The sequence below is a fragment of the Leopardus geoffroyi genome, chromosome C1 (assembly GCF_018350155.1).
Source record: "Leopardus geoffroyi isolate Oge1 chromosome C1, O.geoffroyi_Oge1_pat1.0, whole genome shotgun sequence".
In the NCBI taxonomy this organism is placed as follows: Eukaryota; Metazoa; Chordata; class Mammalia; order Carnivora; family Felidae; genus Leopardus; species Leopardus geoffroyi.
The window spans coordinates 70,874,344-70,895,391 of NC_059328.1; the positions used below are offsets into that span (position 1 = coordinate 70,874,344).

Below are 21,048 nucleotides of genomic sequence, written 5' to 3' on the forward strand. Positions count from 1 at the left end.
AATAGTACCATATCTATTAAAGAAATTGAATTGGTATTTTTAGCCTTTCAAAAAAGAATTCATGGCCCAGATAGTTTTCCTGACAAATTCTACCAAATATTTAAGGAAAAAATGATACCACCTTTTTGCAGTCTCTTCCAGAAAATAGAAGACAGAATACCTCTCAACTTGTTTTATGCCCTCATCCTTAACCTGATATCAAAATCATTCAAAAACGGTAATGAAATTAAAATTTGAAAATATTTCTTATAAACATATACACAGAATTCTCAAGAAGTATTCATAAGTTGAATCCAGCAATATATAAAAAGAATAGTACATTAAGACCAAGAGGTATTTATCCTGGGGATTCAAGCCTGGTTCAATATTTGAAAATTAATCAGTAACTGTAATCTATCATGTTAATAGACTAAAGAAGTAAAACCATATGATCATTACCAATAGATGCTAAAAAAGCATTAGATAAAATTAACATCCCTGTAAGGTAAAAATACCTAGCTAGGAATACAAAGAAACTCCTTATCTCAATAAGGGGCAATTACAAAAAATGTCAACAGCTGACTTAATAAATGATGAAAAACTAAATGTTTTCTTTCTAAGATTGGGAATAGGGCAACGATGTCCACTCTTGATACTCTTTTGTTCGACATTATTACTAGAAGTCCTAGAAATAAAACAATCTGTTCAAAGATGACATGATTGCCTTCATAGAAAATCCTAAGAAATCTACAAAAAGACTCATAAAACTAATAAGTGCACGTAGCAAGGTTGCAATATACAAGGTTAAAATATGAAAATAAGACCTATTTCTATACACTAGCAGTGAACAATTGTAAACATTTTTTAAAGTACATTTACAATAGCTCCAAGTTAAAAAATGGTATGTAGGTATAACTAACAAAATATGTGCAGGATCTAAATGCTTAAAACTTTAAACACTAATGAAAGAAATCAAAGACCCAAGTATCATTAAGAGATACATTATGACCATGGATTGAAAACTCATTGAGATGGCATTTCTCTCAATAGACACAATCTTTTTTTTTTTTTTATTTTTTTTAATGTTTATTTATTTTTGAGAAGAGAGAGACAGAACATGAATGGGGGAGGGTCAGAGAGAGAGGGAGACACAGAATCTGAAACAGGCTCCAGGCTCTGAGCTGTCAGCACAGATCCTGACGTGGGGCTTGAACTCACGGACCGCGAGATCATGACCTGAGCCAAAGTCAGACACTTAACCGACTGAGCCACCCAGGCGCCCCTCAATAAACACAATCTTAATAAAGTCCCAGCAAGATTATTTTTGTAGGCATAGACAAACTTAAAATACATATGAAAGGTTAAGGAAGTCTAACAGTCAAAACAATTAAAAAAAAAAAAAAGTTGGAAGATTTACCCTATCTGGCTTAAGACTTACTCAAAAGCTACAGTAACCAACACAGTAGGGTATTGATGAAAGAATTGACACATCAAATCAGTGGAACAGGACAGAGTCCAGAATAGACCCCGACAAATATATTGTTAATTGATTTTTGACAAAGCGGCAAAGTAATTCAGTTGTGAATGGATATATAAATTGTGGTAAATCCATACACTGAAATACTATTCAGTAATAAAAATGAGTCAACTATTGAAACACAACATGGATGAATCTTAATTGTTATATTGTGCTAAATGAAAGAAGCCAGTCTTAAAAGGTTGAATACATTTATAAAATACAGGAATCAGTTTATTTTTAAAAAATTTTTATAAATGTTTATTTTTATTTTTGAGAGAGATAATGAGTGGGGGAGGAGCAGAGAGACAGAGAGAGAGAGAGAGAGAGAGAGAGAATAAGTGGGGGAGGGGCAGAGAGGATCTGCATTAACAGCAGCAAGCCTGATGCAGGGCTTGAACTCACGAACTGTGAAATCATGATTTGAGCCAAAGTCAGATACTCAACCAGCGAGCCACCCAGGTGCCCCATGAATCCATTAAAACATTTTGTGAAAGGCAAAACTGTTACCCTAAAACCTTTATTTGAATAGCAGAGGTCATGGTCATATTATGTGCCCTCTATGTGGAACAAATAACATCATTTATGTATCGAGTATGCTTCCATGTGTTTCTTTTAACCTCGAAACTCTGACGTGTATAGTTATGCTTGGCCTCAGCATGATTGTAAACCTAAAGGTAGACATTGAAATCACATGGCTATAAGGTGACCAACCATCTAAAGGGAAACATTCTAATAGCAGATTTTTAGACTCGAGACAGTATATCCAAGAACTAATTCCACCCCCTACTATTCTTTTATTCGCACTTCCTCATCTTTGTTTGAAAAATGCTGCATTTGAAAAAAATCTTTACTTCTTTTGGTAATCACTGTTGTGCAGTACGAAGGAGCTCTGATCTAGGAGCCAGAAGACTTAAGTGACTTTGGGCAAGTGACTTTGTGTTTAGAAGTTTGTTTTCTCATCTTAAAATAAAGTTAATAACACCTGTCCTGCCTACTTAATTTGTAAAGATCTGATAAGCCAGTGGAAACCATTTTATATGTTGTAAAGTAATTGGTAAATGTAAGCTTTCATTAGTATTATTAAATATAAGGAAAAAAACCCCAGGATTTTGTGGTATCTTAAGATAATCAAAGGAGATTCAACTCTGAAAATTGTTATGATCTCAAAAATTAATGCAGAATGAATAATAAGGACTTTGTAACCTCAAAGTTGATTACTCCGGTTTTATTATCACACGTTATTTAAATTATTACTAGAGTATAAAATATGCTCTTGTATCAAATTTGGAGTACAGCGCTAGACATCTTAGTACAAATTAAAATTCTGAAAATACTGTCAGGATGAAATACGAGCAATATACTTCTTAAGATTAATTTGAATTATGAAGGAATTCTGTTTTAGTTAAAGCTGTAGTTGTTTCCTTCTATCAGTAGATGCCAGTAGAGTTCTTCTTTTTAATAAAAGTCAAATTGCCTAAGTACTTCCATAGCAACAACTTCCTGGTCACATTACCATATATAGAAACATGCTCTGCAGACTAAAGGTTCTACTTTCTATAAGGACTTGGTAACAAATGGAAACAGTTTTATTGAAGAAAGAAAAAAAAAAGCCCAGATTTCATCACTAGATGAAGCTTATTTCCCTTTCCTCCTTCTATCCCTCCTCCTCCTTTTCTGCTTATTTTGCTGTAAGCATTATGCATTGTTTTAAATGAATTAATCTTAGTGTTCTAGTTAGGAATCTGGATCATCTGTACTAAACTTGAGCAAGGTTGAATATGCCTAGCTAAACATATTAAAAATGAATATGGTGAGACAATTGTTAGGATTAACTTGTGCATTTGGCAAGGGAATACCATGAGTATGATATTTTGGAAGGTTAATGTGTCAGAGATGAGTGATTGAAAGAAATGACTGGAAGTAGAGAAAACAAATTATTTTAGAAATCAACATTTGCACTAATAAAAATGACACCCAAAGAACGAACAGAATTTAGTAACAGACTGAATATACGAAAAAAGAGTTCAGTGACATTGCATAAACAAAATTAAAACATTTTCAAGTATTTGATTTCTATGCAGACCTTCAATTTGTTAAGAATGAATGCTTTCTTCAACATATTTATTGAGTCTGCAATATATGTATTACATTTATGAATTCAAGTGACTCACAATTTGAGACATAAATTTACAAACAGCAAGTTTTAACACAAAGATTTAAGATTGGTGGAAACAGGTGTGAGAGTGATTTATTTTCTAGGAAATATGTGGGAAAACTCAGTGAAGAGGTGACAGTCAGAGTGGTCCTCGAGGATGAATAGAATTTCTCCTAAGATAGTAAGTCAGAGAATTCAGGAAGTTCATCTCCTTCTGCCCCTGTAGTCCTTCCATACTCTGAGGTGTTTATTAAAGACTGCAGAACCTTGTTCAGTGTCTGTTTTGTGTAAAGTACTGTCAGCTATTAATAAGTTATCTATTCTTGTACACACATATTTACACAGAAAGCTGAAAATGTTGAAAGTTTAGTCCTATAGATCCTGTTGGCCATTTGTTTACATTGATACTAATTTTATCACACAAGACAAAGTGTACACAAAGGAGCTGTTACTTGGCAAAATTCATTAGTCAGGTTTTCATGGATATGTGCATGTGTTGTCCTAATTTGATTACATTATTGCTCCTACTTATTCTATTTATTATGATTGTTCCTATCCTATTAAGCAGTTGGCAGGAAATCTGGACTAACATTTTTTTAAATTTTTTTTTAATGTTTATTTATTTTTGAGACAGGGAGAGACAGAGCATGAACAGGGGAGGGGCAGAGAGAGAGGGAGACACAGAATCTGAAACAGGCTCCAGGCTCTGAGCTGTCAGCACAGAGCCCGACGCGGGGCTCGAACTCACGAACCGTGAGACCATGACCTGAGCCGAAGTCGGACGCCCAACCGACCAAGCCACCCAGGCGCCCCTGGACTAACATATTTTTAGTTAGATTCTTCTCTCTCCCAAGGAGAAAAGCATATAGATTTCTCATCCTTTAATTAGTGTCAAAAGACAAGTACTCAAAATCATCATTAAATGCCACAGGTTACTTTGTTTCCTGCAAATAGACAGTTGCAAATTTTATTTACTTTTAATCAAATGAGTTGTTTCTAAGTCAGACCTAAAGTTAGGGATCGGGTAAGCAGTAGTACTCAGTGTTTAGTTTTAAAAATTAACATGTTTCCGTAAACTAGAAGGAATTTGTTTTCTCAGTTGAAATGTCTTGTTGTGGCTGATTTTATATCATTGTAAATCTTATATTTTGTTCCTTTTTTTCAAATTTTAGAATGTTTTAAAATGTACTGCTGATAGGGCACTTGTCAGCAGATTGTCAGTTTGATAAGCAGTACTCCCATACTCCGTTTTTGTAGTTCCTGTATATATTAGACTTAAGTCAATGAGTTAGCAACATTCAGTTCTTTTTTTTAAATGCTAGTTCAAATTTTTCTTAGTTAAAACACATGTCATATAGTTGTTTTGCAGAAGTTTTTAACATTCATTTTATATGAGTTTTTGATGAAAAGTTAGCTGCTTATAAGGATTCATAAAATCTGTACATTAGCTGATTTCCTGGAAACCACACACAACCTTTTTAACCTATTATATTTGGAAAGTGGTTTGGCCTTGAATTGTTTGCATAGGGTTGTAATACATGTTTAACTAGTTTTCCTTTTTAAAAATTTTTTTCAGTCTGTATATAAAGCCTTAAATTTAATGTTGTCATTAACCTATTTATTAATATTAAACAGTCTTAAGTATAAAATCTTTCGGGCTGCTATCGCAAGGCTTTAAAATCCCCATGTTTAGTTGAAATGAAGAATTTTGCTAAGAAAGGCTCAGTAATGTACTGTTTTATATTAACAGGAAACAGAACAGCAGTAGTGGTTTGAATACCCTGCAAACAGGAAGTTTGACACTTGCATAGCTCTTAGCTTCTGTGCAAGAAGTTGTTGAGCTCCTTCTGGAAATATTTTCAGTTACTTTAAGTAAAGTGCAAATGCACATGAATGGCAGCTTATAGAGAACTACCCTGTAACCAGTATACAGGTACAACTGCTCTTCAGAAATTGGAAGGTTTTGCTAGCCGATTATTTCATAGACATTCTAAAAGTACTGCACATGATCAGAAAACAACTCTGGAAAATGACAGCCTTCATTTCTCTGAACATACTGCCTTATGGGACAGATCAAGTAAGTTTTTTTTTTTTTTAATGATACATTTTTAACTAGAAGCTAAAATACTAATTGGAATTTTAGAATCAAACATAAAGAACAATGTTTTGTTTGTCTTTTTATGATTTGCACAAGGACATTTTGCAGGATGAAGTTGCAAAATTCCACAGAAACTTGATTATAAGTTGAACTGAATTGTGTAGTTCATTGTTTTGTTTTATATCTGACCACTAAGTGAGTATCAATAGGAAATCTTTCTACAAAATTCTTATTATCATCTCTAGTGTATGTTACTGTTTTTTTGTTTTTATTTTTCTTATATAAAAGTGAAGAGCCTAAACTTTAGAAATAATAATCAGGTTATTTTTAAAAAATTGTTTGGATTCATAAGTCCTAAATTTCAAAGGTCAGAAGACTTGAATTTATAATTCAAGTTCTATTATGTTTACTATTTTTTATTTTTAAATGCACGTGTGAAAGTGACTTCAGTTTCACAAGCAGGATTTCTAATACAAAAGCATAGTATAATTATTCGGTGTGAAATCTTATATTTATAACATTAGAAATATCAAAAGCTTTTATAATTATATTTTATGTTACTTATAATTACGGTTAAAGGAGGAAAAAGTTGTTTATGCATACATCACATTCTTTCCAGGCATGTTAAAATGTTTGGACTTGCTGCTTTGCTAAAATGGTGATATGTAACCATTTCTGGTGGCGTGCACTTTTAAAAGATAAATTTCACGTATAAACAATACCAGTGCCTCCATTCCACTTCTCACCTTGGACCCTCCCCAAGGTATTTTTGTCATTGTGATTAAAGGAACAATAGAATTACCCTTGGTAGCCTTGCCCTTTTTGGTGTGTTTGTTAATCAGATAGCACTAGGTTTTGCCCTTTTCTGTTTGTATATTCCATAGCAGTCTAAAAACACAGTTTAAAAAGACAAAACAAACCAAGAATGCTTTACAAAATTTACTCCCTATTTTTTACAGTACCTTCATAGTTCTATAGAAGCTTATTTGAATTATTTATTTACTACATCAGAATGTTTTACCTTCTTGGAGCTGTTTTAGGGAGAAAGTAAAGAACATATATATGTAAAATTTTTCTTATTCTAAAGGTTTTGTTTATAATTAATCCTTACCATATAGCAGGTTGATAGGTGAGGAATCTCAAATATCTTGAAGTCAATGAACTGTTAACTATTGAAATAATACTACATTATTAAAATTTACCATGCAACAGAAGTTTGTTATTCATTCAACTTGCCCTATTCTGTTAAATTGCAATCTCCTAGGTCCTTTGGGAAATCTTGCATTTTAAGACCTTTTAATTAAATGTTCAATGAAGAATGAGGACACTACTGAATTAGTTTCTGTTTCACTGATACCTACTCATCCAAATAGTGGGTGTTTAGTAAATGTATCTCAAATGAATGAATATCACAGGCTTGTAATAATTAAAAGTTATGTTTGAACTGTACTGTCACTATATTTTTTTTAATGTATGGGGCCTGTGATGTTTTCTGAAACACATTTTAAAATTGAGATTGAAGATAACATCATGAGCCATGATTTCTTTTAGAAAAAGCAGACTGATAAAATGCTGTTAACATTTTTCTTTATTATGATGTCACAAAATAAACTAGTATTCTTGTACACAAGTAAAATTATATGCAGATCTCATAGCCCTGCAAATAATAGGCATACTTAAAGAGTAACTGTATCCATTAATCAAGTATTCTTCTACTTTCTTCTCCCTTTCATATCCCCAAAATAATCAAAACAGACACAATAATGTTATATGTTTAATGATGAGTTCAGTAAACATGGAGCTCTAGTCTTCTACTATGGAATGTGTTGATATAGAGGAGAAAACACTGATACAACAGAAAAAGAGGAATCCTATCATTTCAAAATTCCAAGGTTTATTTTTGTGCTGAAAACACCAATTATCATTTACAGAGTGAGTTATGGAAGGAATTTTGACTATATGGAGTTTTTATGAAAACCACATTCTTCAAAGCTACTCAAAGCATTCTACTTGTATGACTTGTTTGACAAGGAAAAGGAATGTACTATCTACTGATAACAAACACTCTGAATATGCTTGTTCCAAAAGTGCTATTTTAAGAAATCAACTAAGCACAGAAACTACATGTAATTTTTTAAAAATTAGATGCGTGAACTATTGAGTAAAGGTCAACTACCAATTTAGGTGTTTATGAAATGTAACAAGTTTTAATGCAAGTTTCTTTCTTCTCTAGTGACACTACATATAGGAAGAAATACAGAATAAAAGCCAAATTGTAGTTTCCAGGTGGTTTAACTGTGTTTCATCTTTTACTACTAAATTAAGTAACAGGAATTCCTGTTTGATGGCATAAATATTTAACAGCTGATACCATCCACATATAAGTACATGTTCAAAAGAAAAAAAAAAACATGGAGGAATTCTGCTTTTTGTTCTGACTCCGAATGAATGGGAATATTGACATTCATTGAATTCTCTTTGTAGCAAATGTATTATGGTTAGCTTTTAATCTTCCTTTGATCATAAATGGTGTATCGAATTATATAATGCTGAACTTGATTGAAGTTTTCGCGTTTTAAATCTTAGACTTTATACACTTAATGAATGTCTAATAACAACATTTAAAGGACTGAATAGGTAAATACCATCAAACACTTTACTTATTCTCCTTTCCCATTAACTGACAGGCTATTTTTTCTGGTAGATACAAATCCATGAGTGAATCTTAGATTTAAATACCATATTAAACAAATAAGCAATTTTGCATATGGATTTCTTCAGGTAGAGTAAGATAACTAAAGTGGTTTATCAGACCACCTTATCTAGTCAGTTTTACCTTTCCAGTGCTCATACAATCTTCAAGATGATTCACTTTCATATTTATTTCTTAGGCCACTGAATCTGTGTCATTGTAACTTCTAAGCTAGAGGACCTTCCACATTATCCTTTTATCTACTTTTTCCATCTGTAACTATTCCATAAGCTTCTTGGTAGTAATCCATTTTTATTTATTTGGCAAACTTTTTTAATTTCTTTTTTTTTTTGAAGTTTATTTATTTTTGAGAAAGAGAGAGAGGGAGAGAAAGACCGAGCAGAGATAGGGCAGAGAGAGAGTGAGAAAGAGAGAATCCCAAGCAGGCTCCACACTGTCAGTGCAGAGCCCTGCATGAGAGTCGATCCCACGACACTGAGGTCATGACCTGAGCCAAAATCAAGAGTCAGGTGTTTGATCCAGCCACCCAGGCACCCTTTGGCAAATGTTTCTGAGAATTTACTATCTCATAGTCTAAACAGGCTCTAAGAAAAATAAGATCTAGTTCTTACCCTCCAAAACAAGAGTAGGAAGAGCATAATACGAACAATATTTAAGGTATAGTGAAAAGGTCACTTAAAAATGTATAAGTAGCTTAATGTGAAGCTTAGTGTAAGAAGAAATTAACATTAGGGGAGATGGGACCTTCAAGAATATAAAGAATGAATTGAGTTTGGAGACTCAAAGAAGGAGGAAAGATTATTTTAAGAAAATAAACAGGGGGCGCCTGGGTGGCGCAGTCGGTTAAGCGTCCGACTTCAGCCAGGTCACGATCTCGCGGTCCGTGAGTTCGAGCCCCGCGTCGGGCTCTGGGCTGATGGCTCAGAGCCTGGAGCCTGTTTCCGATTCTGTGTCTCCCTCTCTCTCTGCCCCTCCCCCATTCATGCTCTGTCTCTCTCTGTCCCCAAAAAAATAAATAAACGTTGAAAAAAAAAATTTTTTTAAATAATAAAAAAAAAAAAAAAAAGAAAGAAAATAAACAGCATACACAAATAAGTGAAAACATGAAAATTTAGGATTTACTTAAAAGACATAGTAAGATATTGTCCGGAAAGGTAGTCTGTAGATCTGATCTTTGAAATCCATTAGATATTCAGAATTTTGGACTACATTCTAATAGTGAGGAGCTAATACAGTTTTTTTTTTTAAAGTGGAAAATAATATGTATGCAATCTTTTGTTAAAAGAGCCTAAAGAATTTGCTTTTTAACTTGCCTAACAAAGGAGAAGTTAACTTGCTAACTCTACTACAAGGAAATGTATTTGGATACTATACATATTCTGTTTGAGCTGGGCAGTTAATTAGAACCAAGACTTTTGGTCACTACATGAACATGGCAATGAATAGTCAGACAGTGGATTCCCTTTATAATAACAGTGCTTATTTAAGGTGTTTCTTCTACCTGGAATTCCTTTTCCTTTCTTCTACCAATGGTGGGATCTCGTACTTTTAGACCCTGCTCAAGTACTATCCCTGTAACAAAATCACAAAGCATTGTATTCCTCTGTTTTTCACTCTATTAGAATTCAAATCTCTTCCTATATTCTCATATTATCTTATACTCACTTAAAATATGGTTTATTTTATAGATTTAAAATTATATTACCTTAGTCCTTAAGTTACCTATCTCCCCTATTTGAACTCCTAGAAGGCATGAATTTGTCAATTTATTTTTGGTATCGCCAGCATAGTTCTCAATAAACATCGACTTTTTTGTTAGATTGCCATTAAATATCACCATGGCCTTACACTAACGGGCTTTCTGTAATTTGTTCTATTGTGATCTTTGCAGTTTATCTCAAAGACCTGTGGTCATTAACCAGAAGCAGTAAAATGCTGACCTGAATCTGGAAAATATTACATGCCAGAGGCACTAAACTTTTCACTGTTACCTGTGTATTTTGATCACGATTGTTTATATGAATTTGAGTAATCAGCAGCCCTTATACTAAATTAATCGGGATGTTAAATGATTTAAAATTAGAAAATGTTTCCATGGACTATTTGGCAGTGCCAAATAGTGTAATAACATAAAAAGTAGCTTTTACTTGCTTGTAAGAATATTTGCAAGAATAGCCATTCTACTATGGTTAGGGAAAAAGGAAGGTTAAGTATATATTCTAGGTAATGTCTTGCTACTCTGAGTGTATTAGCAATCCAACAGTATCAGCATCATCTGGGAGCCTGTTAAGGCAGACTTTCAGGCCTATCAAACCTACTGAGTCAGAATCTTCATTTTAACAAAATTACCCAGCTGATTCATATGCACATTAAAGTTTGAGAGACACTTTTCCCCTAGTAACGTTTTAATCTGATTGCCAAATAATATATCTTCACTGGAGAAAATTTGCAAATCTTAGGAAAGAAGAAAGGAAAAAGTAAAAATCACACGATCCCACCAAAAAATAATCACTGCTAACATCTTTTGTGTATATAGTCTTGTGATAGATACACAAGATATATATATATGTATACACACTATATATATCTTGTGTATCTATAGTCTATTTGGTGCATAAACAAATTTCTACCAGCCCCTAAATTTGGATCATTTAGCATACAGTGTTTGATAACATCTTTGCTAATCATACAGAGGTGTTCCACAAGGGCAACCAGGTGGCTCAGTTGGTTAATCGTCTTACTCTTGATTTCAGCCCAGGTCATGATCTCACCGAGGTGAGATCCACCCAGTTTGGAGCCTGCTTAAGATGCTAAGGTTCTCTCTCCCTCTCCCTCTACCCTCGACCCACCTCAGAAAAAAAAAAAAAAAAAAAAAAGAGTTGTTCCACAATATCTTTTAAGATGGCTGTTTTGTATTCAGTTGTAAGAATACATCACAATTTATTTAACATATCACTGGTCATCGAGATTGTTTTTAATTTTTTGCTATTATATAAAAAAATGCTGTAATAAATATCCTTACAGCTAAATCTTTGTATACATTATTTTTATATTTTATAGGACAAATTTAGAGAAATGTTATGACTATTTTAAGGCTTTTGTATTAAATTAATTGCAACCTAAATGTACATGTAATATATCCTTTTGGAGTTAAATTTGTTTCAATGTTCAGAGAAGACATTTAAAATCCCTAGTATAATTTTCTGGCATGTCAAGCATGCTTTATTTTCTCCTTTATTATTAGTGTTCATCAGATTTTCCACTTTTCAAAGCTGGTCAGTTATTAGTAGCAAATAGTCTGAGAGACATGTTTTATTTATTTCTTTTAAATGTTTATTTTTGAGGCGTGTCTGGGTAACTCAGTCAGTTAAGCATCCGACATCGGCTGAGGTCTTGATCTTGTGGTTGGTGGGTTTGAGCCCCACATCGGGTTCTCTGCTAATAGTTCAGACAGAGCCTGGATCCTGCTTCAGATTCTGCGTCTCCTCTCTCTGCCCCTCCCCCACTTGCTCTCTCTCTTTCTCTCTGTCTCTCAAAAATAAACGTTAAAAAAATGTTTATTTTTGAGAGAGAAAGAGAGCATGAGCGGGGGAGGGGCAGAGAGCAAGGAAGACACAGAATTTGAAGTAGGCTCCAGGCTCTGAGCTGTCAGCACAGAGCCAGACACGGGGCTCAAACTGGTGAACCACATGACCTGAGCGGAAGTCAGACACTTAACCCACTGAGCCACCCAGGCTCCCCATGAGAGACATGTTTTAGTTGCCGAATAGAGCATTATCATTATGTGTTCCTTGGTAATCAGCAGAGTATAACTTAGTTGGGTTGGAGATTCAGTCATATTATAAAGAACATTACATAATTCTGATTGTGCAATATAGCAGTGACTCCTGTCCCTTCACTGCCACATTTCCTGGGTGGAATATTTTCATATACATTATCACATGAAACATTTATTTACTCTCTGTCAGGCATTGTTCTAAGGACACTGCATATATTCGTTTATGTAACCCTTTTAAAAAACCAGCTTTTAATACCTGTTCTGTGAAACCTTTCTACATGTGTGTAAGAAAAACAGGTCTGTGGCTTCTATAGTGAAGATTTGTGTCTTAAGTTTCCTGTTAGATGCAGAGACAGCGTGCTATTATGAGGACCAAGAAAAGCAACAGGCTAGAAAGAGAACTTTGAAAATAAGATGTCCATGTGAAAAGAGCCAGTAAGTTGGAAGTTGGAGTGATGCATTCTCTGAAGGATTGAATATTACTTGCAAGCCCTAAAGTAATGACTGCTTTCAACTATGCTCTTAACTAGTTATGTAACTAGTATGACCCACTTAGGATACAAATAAGGTTTCATCTTTTAAAAAAAATTTTTTTAATGTTTATTCATTTTTTTGAGAGAGAGTGAGGGAGACACAGAATCTGAAGAGGATCCAGGCTGTCAGTACAGGGCCCAACGCAGGGCTCAAACTCACAAACTGTGAGATCATGATCTAGCCGAAGCCGGACGCTTAACCATCTGAGCCACCCACACGCCCCGGTTTCATCTTTTAAATATTCGAATTAATCATTTGCATTCATCTAGTCATACTGGTAGGGCTGCTAAGTAGCTTTTCTCTTGGGGTCTCCTTCCAGCCCCCTTCACATGTTGCTAAACTTCTGACAGTTTACTCATTACAGAGAGTCTAATTTTTCTAAAGTGTAGATACAGAGAGGAGTATTTTGATTAGTATATAAGCTAGTGGTCTCATTTTTAGCTTCTGTTGATTTTGCCACTGCTACATGGTTTTACGGTTCAAAACTGATCCCAAAGGATTTGATGTATCCTTGCACTTGATGTGACGACACTGATCCTTGTGGAGATCTTAGTGGTTCTTAAATAGGAGGGTGACCACCCTTTCCAGTGTTATGCTCATCCAAGGAATATACCATAGGATTTAGTTTCCTTATTTATACTTCTGTGCCTTTTGATCCTGACTTCTATGTCAGGTTGAATGTGTGAGAAGGTTATCTTTTAGTTTAGCCCTTCCCCACCCTGTACCAAAATCAGCCTTCCTCTCTCTTTTTTTTTTAAATTTTTTAATGTTTATTTATTTTTGAGACAGACAGAGACAGAGCATGAGCAGCGGAGGGGTAGAGAGAGCGGGAGACACAGAATCTGAAGCAGGCTCCAGGCTTTGAGCTGTCAGCGCAGAGCCTGAACGCAGGGCTCGAACTCACGAGCTGTGAGATCATGACCTGAGCCGAAGTCAGAAGCTTAACCGACTGAGCCACCCAGGTGCCCCAGCCTTCCTCTCTTAAACATCTTATCCAGGGATAGCAGACTGGTTGTCTGTAACCCAAATGTAGCTCACAGATAATGTCTTGTTTGGTCCTCAAGGTATTTTTTAAAATAATTGAATTTGGTACCATTCTTTCATATAAAAATATAAAATACAATGGTTTTAAAACTAGAGATTTCATATTAATATCTGGACTTCATATCCTTGAAATATTAAAGAAGTTGATTTCAGTGGCCTCTTTTCCCATTAAGAACAAATGGGCAGCACTGAATGAATATCCTCTTTAATCAGGATTAATACTGTCTAATTTATGCTAACCTTTACTTCTATTGTTTTGCCTGTATGGCCTCTGTAGGCACTTAAATTTGGCCTATAGTGCCTCCATTGTTGAGCCTGAATCACCAACTCACATTCTCTTTTCCTCTTTGATAAAGCTTACTTAGTGTGCCTTCCTACTCATGGGCCACAGATACTATCACTAAAATTCATGAAAGAAATTCTGGTAATTCTGAATCTTAGAAAGAATGGGGTCTAGGTTTTAATCCCTTTCTTTTAGAATCCTTGTTTTATTTTTAATGCGGATCTACTTCCTCCTTCCCTTTAATTAGTTTTGTTTACGATTGGGTATTAGGAAGGAACAGCCTTTATCTCACTCCAAAGGGTTTTTGTTAGATCATTCCCCCAAGCTAATGGATGCCTACCAGCCTTATATTTACATAATTAAGTTGTCCACTAAAGTGATTCTTCCCAGAACATAGAAGACCCGCTTCAAGCCACTGTCTCTACATCCATAGAGAAGCACTTGATAACTTTCTAAAAAACTAAGTATAATTTATATATACCATAAACTCACTTGTTATAAGTACAGTTCAATGTTTATTAATAAATTTATAGAATTTTGTAGCCATCATCACATTTCATTTTTAGAATATTTCCATCCCCTCAAAAAGTTCTTTTGTACCCTTCTGCAGTTAGTCTCCAGTTTACTTCAACCTCAGACAAATCCTGATCTGTTTTGTATCTCTATAGATTTTTGTCCCTACAGATTTTCCTTTTCTGGACATTTTATATAAATGGAATTATACAATATGTAATGCAATCAATTGTTTCTGGCTTCTTGCACTTAGAATAATGTGTTTGAGGTTTATCCATGTTATAGAACATATCAACAATTTTATTGCTGAATTATAGCATGCTTTATGAAAATAACACATTTTCTTTATGCACTCAGGAATGTTTTTGGTTATTTGAATAACGCTTCTATAGACATTTACATATAAGACTGAGTGGACAAATGCTTTCAGTTCTTTTAAGTAGATATCTAGGAGAATTGCTGGGTCGTATGTTAAGTTTGTGTTTATTCTTTTAAAAAATTTCCAAATTGTTTTCTTAAGTGGTTTTGCCATTTTACATTGCCACCAGCAATGTATGAGGGCCAGATTCTTTACATTCTTGCCAATACTTGATATCATCAGTCTTTTTTATTATAACCATTCTGTTATACGTGAACTATTATTTCAGTGTGGTTTCAGTTTGTATTTCCCTAACGATTGATGATGTTGAGCATAATTTCATATGCTCTTATGAGCTGTTTGGGTATCTACTTTGGAGAAACGTGTTTTCAAATCTTTTGCCCACCTCCAAAATTTAGGATTTTTACCTTCTTACTATCAAGTCTTGAAGGTTCTTTGTATAGGCTGAACACAAGTTCTCGTATTTCCTCTCATTCTATGGCTTGTCTTGTTTTCTTAAATGATCTCTTTGAAGAAGAAAAGTTTGCAATTTAATTAAGTCCAGTTTATCATTTTTACCTTTATAGATTGTACTTTTGGTGCCAAATCCTAAGAAATCATTGTCTAACCCAAGGCAATGAGGATTCTTATTCTCTGCTCTCATCTAGAAATCCGTTTTTTAAGTTGTTTTGTATATGATGTGAGATACGGAGTGAAGTTCTTTTTTGTTTTTTCCTCTTCATATGGTTATCCAATTTTTACTGCACTTTTAATCCAATTTTTCGCATCAGCTATCAGTTTCTTTTAAAAAAAATCTGCTGGAATTGAGTATTGTGATCCATGAAGATGAAATATTTCTCCATTTAACAGACAGCCTTTAATTTCTATGCAGTTTTCTACTTGTTAGTGAAGAAGTCTTGTTAAAATTGATTTTTTAAAGTTTATATTTAAATTCCAGTTAGTTAACAATGTAATATTAGTTTTAGGTGTACAATATAGTGAATCAGTACTTCCATAAAACACTCGATGCTCATCACAGCAAGTGTGCTCTTAATCCCCATCACATTTTTTAGTCATCCTCCCACCCACCTCCCCTCTGGTAACCATCAGTTTGTTCTCTAGAAGTTGAGAGTCTATTTCTTAGTTTGCCCTCCTATCTTTTTTCCTTTTGCTCATTTGTTTTGTTTCTTAAAGTCCATATAAGAGTGAAATCATTTGGTATTGTCTTTCTTTGACTGACTTATTTTGCTTAGCATAATACTCTAGCTCCATCCGTATTGTTGCAAATAGCAAGATTTCATTCTTTTTTATGGCTGAGTAATATTCCATTGTGTGTGTGTGTGTGTGTGTGTGTGTGTGTGTGTGTGTGTGTGTGATTTTTAAGTATTTTATTTTTGTTAATACTCTTGTGAATGGAGTGATTTCTTTCACATTTGGATTGTTGTTCCTAGTGAATTAAAATCTAACTGATTTTTGTATATTAATCTTACATCCTATGATGTTAATAAACTTATTTATTAATTCTAGTAGTTTCTTTGTAGATTTTTAGAATTTTCTACATATATAATCATGTCATAAAAAAGCAAATAAAGACCACTTTCTTTCTTATCGATCTGTATACCTTTTTCTTACCTCATTGCACTGGCAAGAATCTCTAATATAAAATGGCATAGAAGTGGTGAGTGTAGACATTCCTGCTTTATTCCCAGTCTTAGGGGGAAAACATTCCGTCTTTCACCATTATATATGATGTAAGCTACAGAGTCTCCTACACACTTGCCCTTTATCAGCTGGAGGAAATTCCCTACGAGTCCTAATTTGTTGAAAGCTTTGATCACAGGTGTTGAATTTTTGGAATACTTCTTCCTGTATATTCAGACAATTATGTAGTTTTGTCTTTTATTTTATTAATACAGGGTATTCCATTAATTGATTTTCAATGTTGAACCAACCTTGCATTCCTGGGATAAATCCTACGTGGTCGTGGTATATAATCCTTTTTCTATACTGCTGGGTTAGGTTTGTTAATATTTTGATAAAGATATTTGCATTGTGATGGATATTGGTCTGTAATTTTCTTTTGATCTTTGTCTAGCTTTGGTATCAGACATTATGGAATAAGTTGGGAAGTGTCACATCCTCCTCTTTATTTTGAAAAAGTTTATATGGAATTGATATTATATCTTTGGATGTTTCATCGAATTCCCCAGTGAAGCCATATGGACCTGAGCTTTTCTTTGTGAGAAAAATTTTAATTATTAATTCAACATTTTAATTTGTTCACGGGTATCTTCAGATTTTCTATTTCTTCTTGAGCTAGTTCCAGCACCTGTGTCTTTCTGTGAATTTGTCCATCTCACCTAAGTTATATAATCAAGATGAAGTTGTTTATAGTATTCCTTTATAATTTTTTAAATTTGTCTAGTGTCAGGGGTGATGTTGTCTTTTCATTTTTGATTTGGCTAATTAGTATCTTCTCTATTTTGTCTTATTTTGTTTTGTCATGTTTTGTTAGTTTTAATTTTTCATCAGTCTAGCTTTATCAGTAAGACTTTTGGACTTACTCATTTTGTCTGTTGTTTTCTATCTTCTATTTCATTGAAGTCTGTTCTGATCTGTTGTTTGGTTTTGGTTTAATTTGATCTTTTTTCTTGAGTTTCTTAAGGTGGAAGCTTAAATTATTGTTTGAGACCTTCCATTTTTTCTAATATAGGTGTTTAAATCTACAAATTTCGCTCTAAGCTCTGCTTTGTCTACATTTCATAAATGTTGATTTTTTGTAGGTTCTTTTACATTCAGTTCAAAATATTTTCTTATTGCCCTTTGGATTTCTTTGTGATTTAAATCCAAGTATTTCAGGATTTCCAAATTTTCTGTTACTGATTTCTTTTTTTGTTTGTGTTTTTTTTGAGAGAGAGAGACAGAGAGACAGAGAGAGACAGACAGAGTGTGATGGGGGAGGGGCAGAGAGAGAGGGAGACACAGAATCTGAAGCAGGCTCCAGGCTCTGAGCTATAAGCACAGAGCCCAACACCGGCCTTGAACTCACAAACCCCGAGATCATGACCTGAGCTGAAGTCCAACATTCAACCAACAGCCACCCAGGCGCCCTCCATCTGTTGCTGATTCCTAATTTAATTCTGTTGTGATCAAAGAACATATTTTGAATGATTTTTCAGTCCTTTCAAATTTGAAATTTGTTATAGTATTTAGCCTATGCTTAATGTGGAAATTTCCATGTGTGCTTGAAAATACTATGTATTTTGATGATGTTAGGTGCTGTGTTTTATAAATGTCAAAATTTAATGGTATTATTCAAAGTTTTCTCCATCTTTGCTGATTTTCTGTCTAGTTTTCACATGAATTATTGAGAGGGGAATATTGAAATCTTCAAATATAATTGTTGAATAATGATGCCCTCCTTTCAATTCTCTCATTTTTGTTTTAGTATTTGGGGGCTGTTTTTTTTCAGTGCATATGCATTTCTAATTGTTAACTCTCTCAGATGTATTGGCCTTTTTATCATTATGAAATGTCTTTTTTTGTCTGAAGTACTGTTTTTTTTTTTTTTTTTTTTTCTCTTAAAGTCTATTTTGTCTGATACTGATTTAGGTACTCCAGCTGTCTTGTGGTTACTATTTTCATGGTATATCTTTTTCTTTTCCTTTTCCTTTCAACCTACTTGTATCCTTAAATCTGAAGTGTGGCTCTTGTAGACAGGATATAGTTGGTCCCTGCTTTTTTCTTTTTTTAATCCTGCCTTTTTTTTTTTTATCCAGTCTGATAATTTCTGCCTTTGATCCATCTTTGTTCCATTCACATTCAGTGTAATTATTGATATGGTTGGATTTACATCTTCTACTCTGCTGTTTGTTTTCAGTATGTCATACAGTTTTTGTTGTTATTGTTTCCTTTTCATTTCTTTAGTGTTAAACAAATATTTATTAGGTGTCATTTTAATTTTTGTTTTTTAACTAAATTTTTAAAAGATATTTTCATACTGTTTGACTTAGGGGTTATAATGTACATTTTATCTTATCGCATTCTACTTCAGGATAAATCTAGTAAATCTATTTAAATCTAGTAAATCTATTTTGATCCAAGATAGCTCCATATCTTCTCCAACTCTGTGTTATTATTTTCACACATTTTACATGTGTATTTTTGTAAAACTCAGCAATGCAATTTCATACAGCTGAAGTCCTTTAAAGAAATTAAGAGAACAGAAAAGTATGTATTTATAAAATCTTTTACTTCTATTTTTACCATTTCCAGCATTTTTCATTTCTTCCTGTCAATTGAGTATTGCCTAGTGTCATTTCCTTTCATCCTGAATGACATCCTTAAGTATTTCTGCTTGCAACAAACATTCTCAGTTGTTTATTTGGGAATGTCTTTATTTCACCTTTGTTTTTGAGGGATAATATTTTGGATAGAGAATTTTTTTAATTTTTTTTTTTTTTAACATTTATTTTTGAGACAGGGAGAGACAGAGCATGAACGGGGGAGGGTCAGAGAGAGAGGGAGACACAGAATCTGAAACAGGCTCCAGGCTCTGAGCTGTCAGCACAGAGCCCGACGCGGGGCTCGAACTCACAGAGTGCGAGATCGTGACCTGAGCCGAAGTCGGCCGCTTAACCGACTGAGCCACCCAGGCGCCCCGGATAGAGAATTTTTGTGAACAGGTTTGTCTCTTTTTTCTCTTGGCACTCTGAAGATATCATTCCACTGCCTTCTAACCTCTCTTATTTCTGTTAAAAAGTTATTGATCATATTACTTTTTCCTTGTGCATGATTAGCCATTTTTCTCTTGCTGCTTTTAAGATTTTGTCTTTGTCTTTCAAAAACTTGACTATGATGTGTCTAGGTATGAATCTCTTTGTGTTTATTCTAGTTGATATTATTTGAACTCCTGGATCTGTTGGGTAATGTTTTCCACATTGGACTTTCAACCATTATTCTTGAAATATTTTTTCTTTGCCCTTTGTCTTTCTGCACTCTTTTTAGGATTCCTATTACATGTATGTTGGTACCCTTGATATCCCGCAAGTATGTGAGGATCTGTTCATTTTTCTCCAGTCTTTTGTTCTTTGTATTCTTCGGTCTGGATATTTCTGTTCATCTGTCTTCAAGTTCACTAATTAAGTCTTTGCCCTCCTCAGATCTTCTGTTGGGCCTACGTAGTGAGTTTGTAAATTTTGGTTATTGTACTTTCAATGTCTATGATTTTTATGTTGTACATAGTTTCTCTCTCTGTATTGAAACTCTCCTTCTTATATCATTGTCATTATAATTTCCTTTAATTCTTTAAACATAATTTTCTTTTATTCTTTGATGTATTTATCATAGCTGTTTTGTCTGCCAAATCCTATATTTTTACCTATTCAGAGACATTTTCTATTGACTACCTTTTCTCTTCATTATTGTGACATATTTTTGTCAAAAAACACTGATTGTTTTAAAATACTATTTTTGTGGCACTTCTGGATTCTGATTCTCTCTTCTTCCTGGTTGTATGTATGTATGTATGTATGTATTTTTAATAACTTTTTTGGCCTTAATATATGGACTGTCCCCCATGGTGTCTGGCTGCTAATTTCTCTGCTAGGAATTACCCTGTGTCTTTGTAACTTAGTTGTTATTCAGTGATTGATCAGAGGTTGTCCTCAAATGCTGTGAGCAAGTCTGCATTTGTGGGTTGAGGAGCACAGTCAGTGTTGAAGCGGTTTTCAAGTCTGTACCAGCTTTAAATTTCTGTAGGGTCCTCTGGGGTCTCCCCTACAGGAATAGCTTCCCAGTTAGCTAGGGATATGTTTACGTCCTCTCTGACTCTCTCATTTCCATTTTCTGTGTTAAATTTCTTGCTAGACTACCAGTCTGCTGCTCACCCCTACCAAGGCCACAACTTGAGACTAGAAAAGCTGGACACTTGCCCTGTTCATTTCCTACAGTTTGCTTTTTTTATTGACAACATCACTTGTGTGGGATTTTTTGGCCTGCTCTGTATACCACGTCAGCCCCTCTGGCAGCAAAGCTGCTAGTTGTCAAGGCCAGCCCCACCTGATGGAAGTACT

At 34.2% G+C, this 21,048-nt stretch overlaps 1 protein-coding gene across 2 annotated transcripts in view; it reads left to right on the forward strand.

Annotated features, from left to right (window-relative positions):
* PRKACB (protein kinase cAMP-activated catalytic subunit beta) overlaps positions 1–21,048 on the forward strand; it is a 126,931-nt gene that overhangs the window by 51,386 nt on the left and 54,497 nt on the right. The window contains exon 1 of one of the 2 annotated variants that reach the window (XM_045478039.1): positions 5,439–5,730. The exons of the other annotated variant lie outside the window; for it this stretch is intronic. Within the exon in view, the coding sequence (XP_045333995.1) occupies positions 5,547–5,730 (184 nt within the window). The 5' untranslated portion in view covers positions 5,439–5,546. Of the gene's footprint in view, positions 1–5,438; positions 5,731–21,048 lie in introns of those variants that run through there. 2 annotated transcript variants of the gene reach the window in all.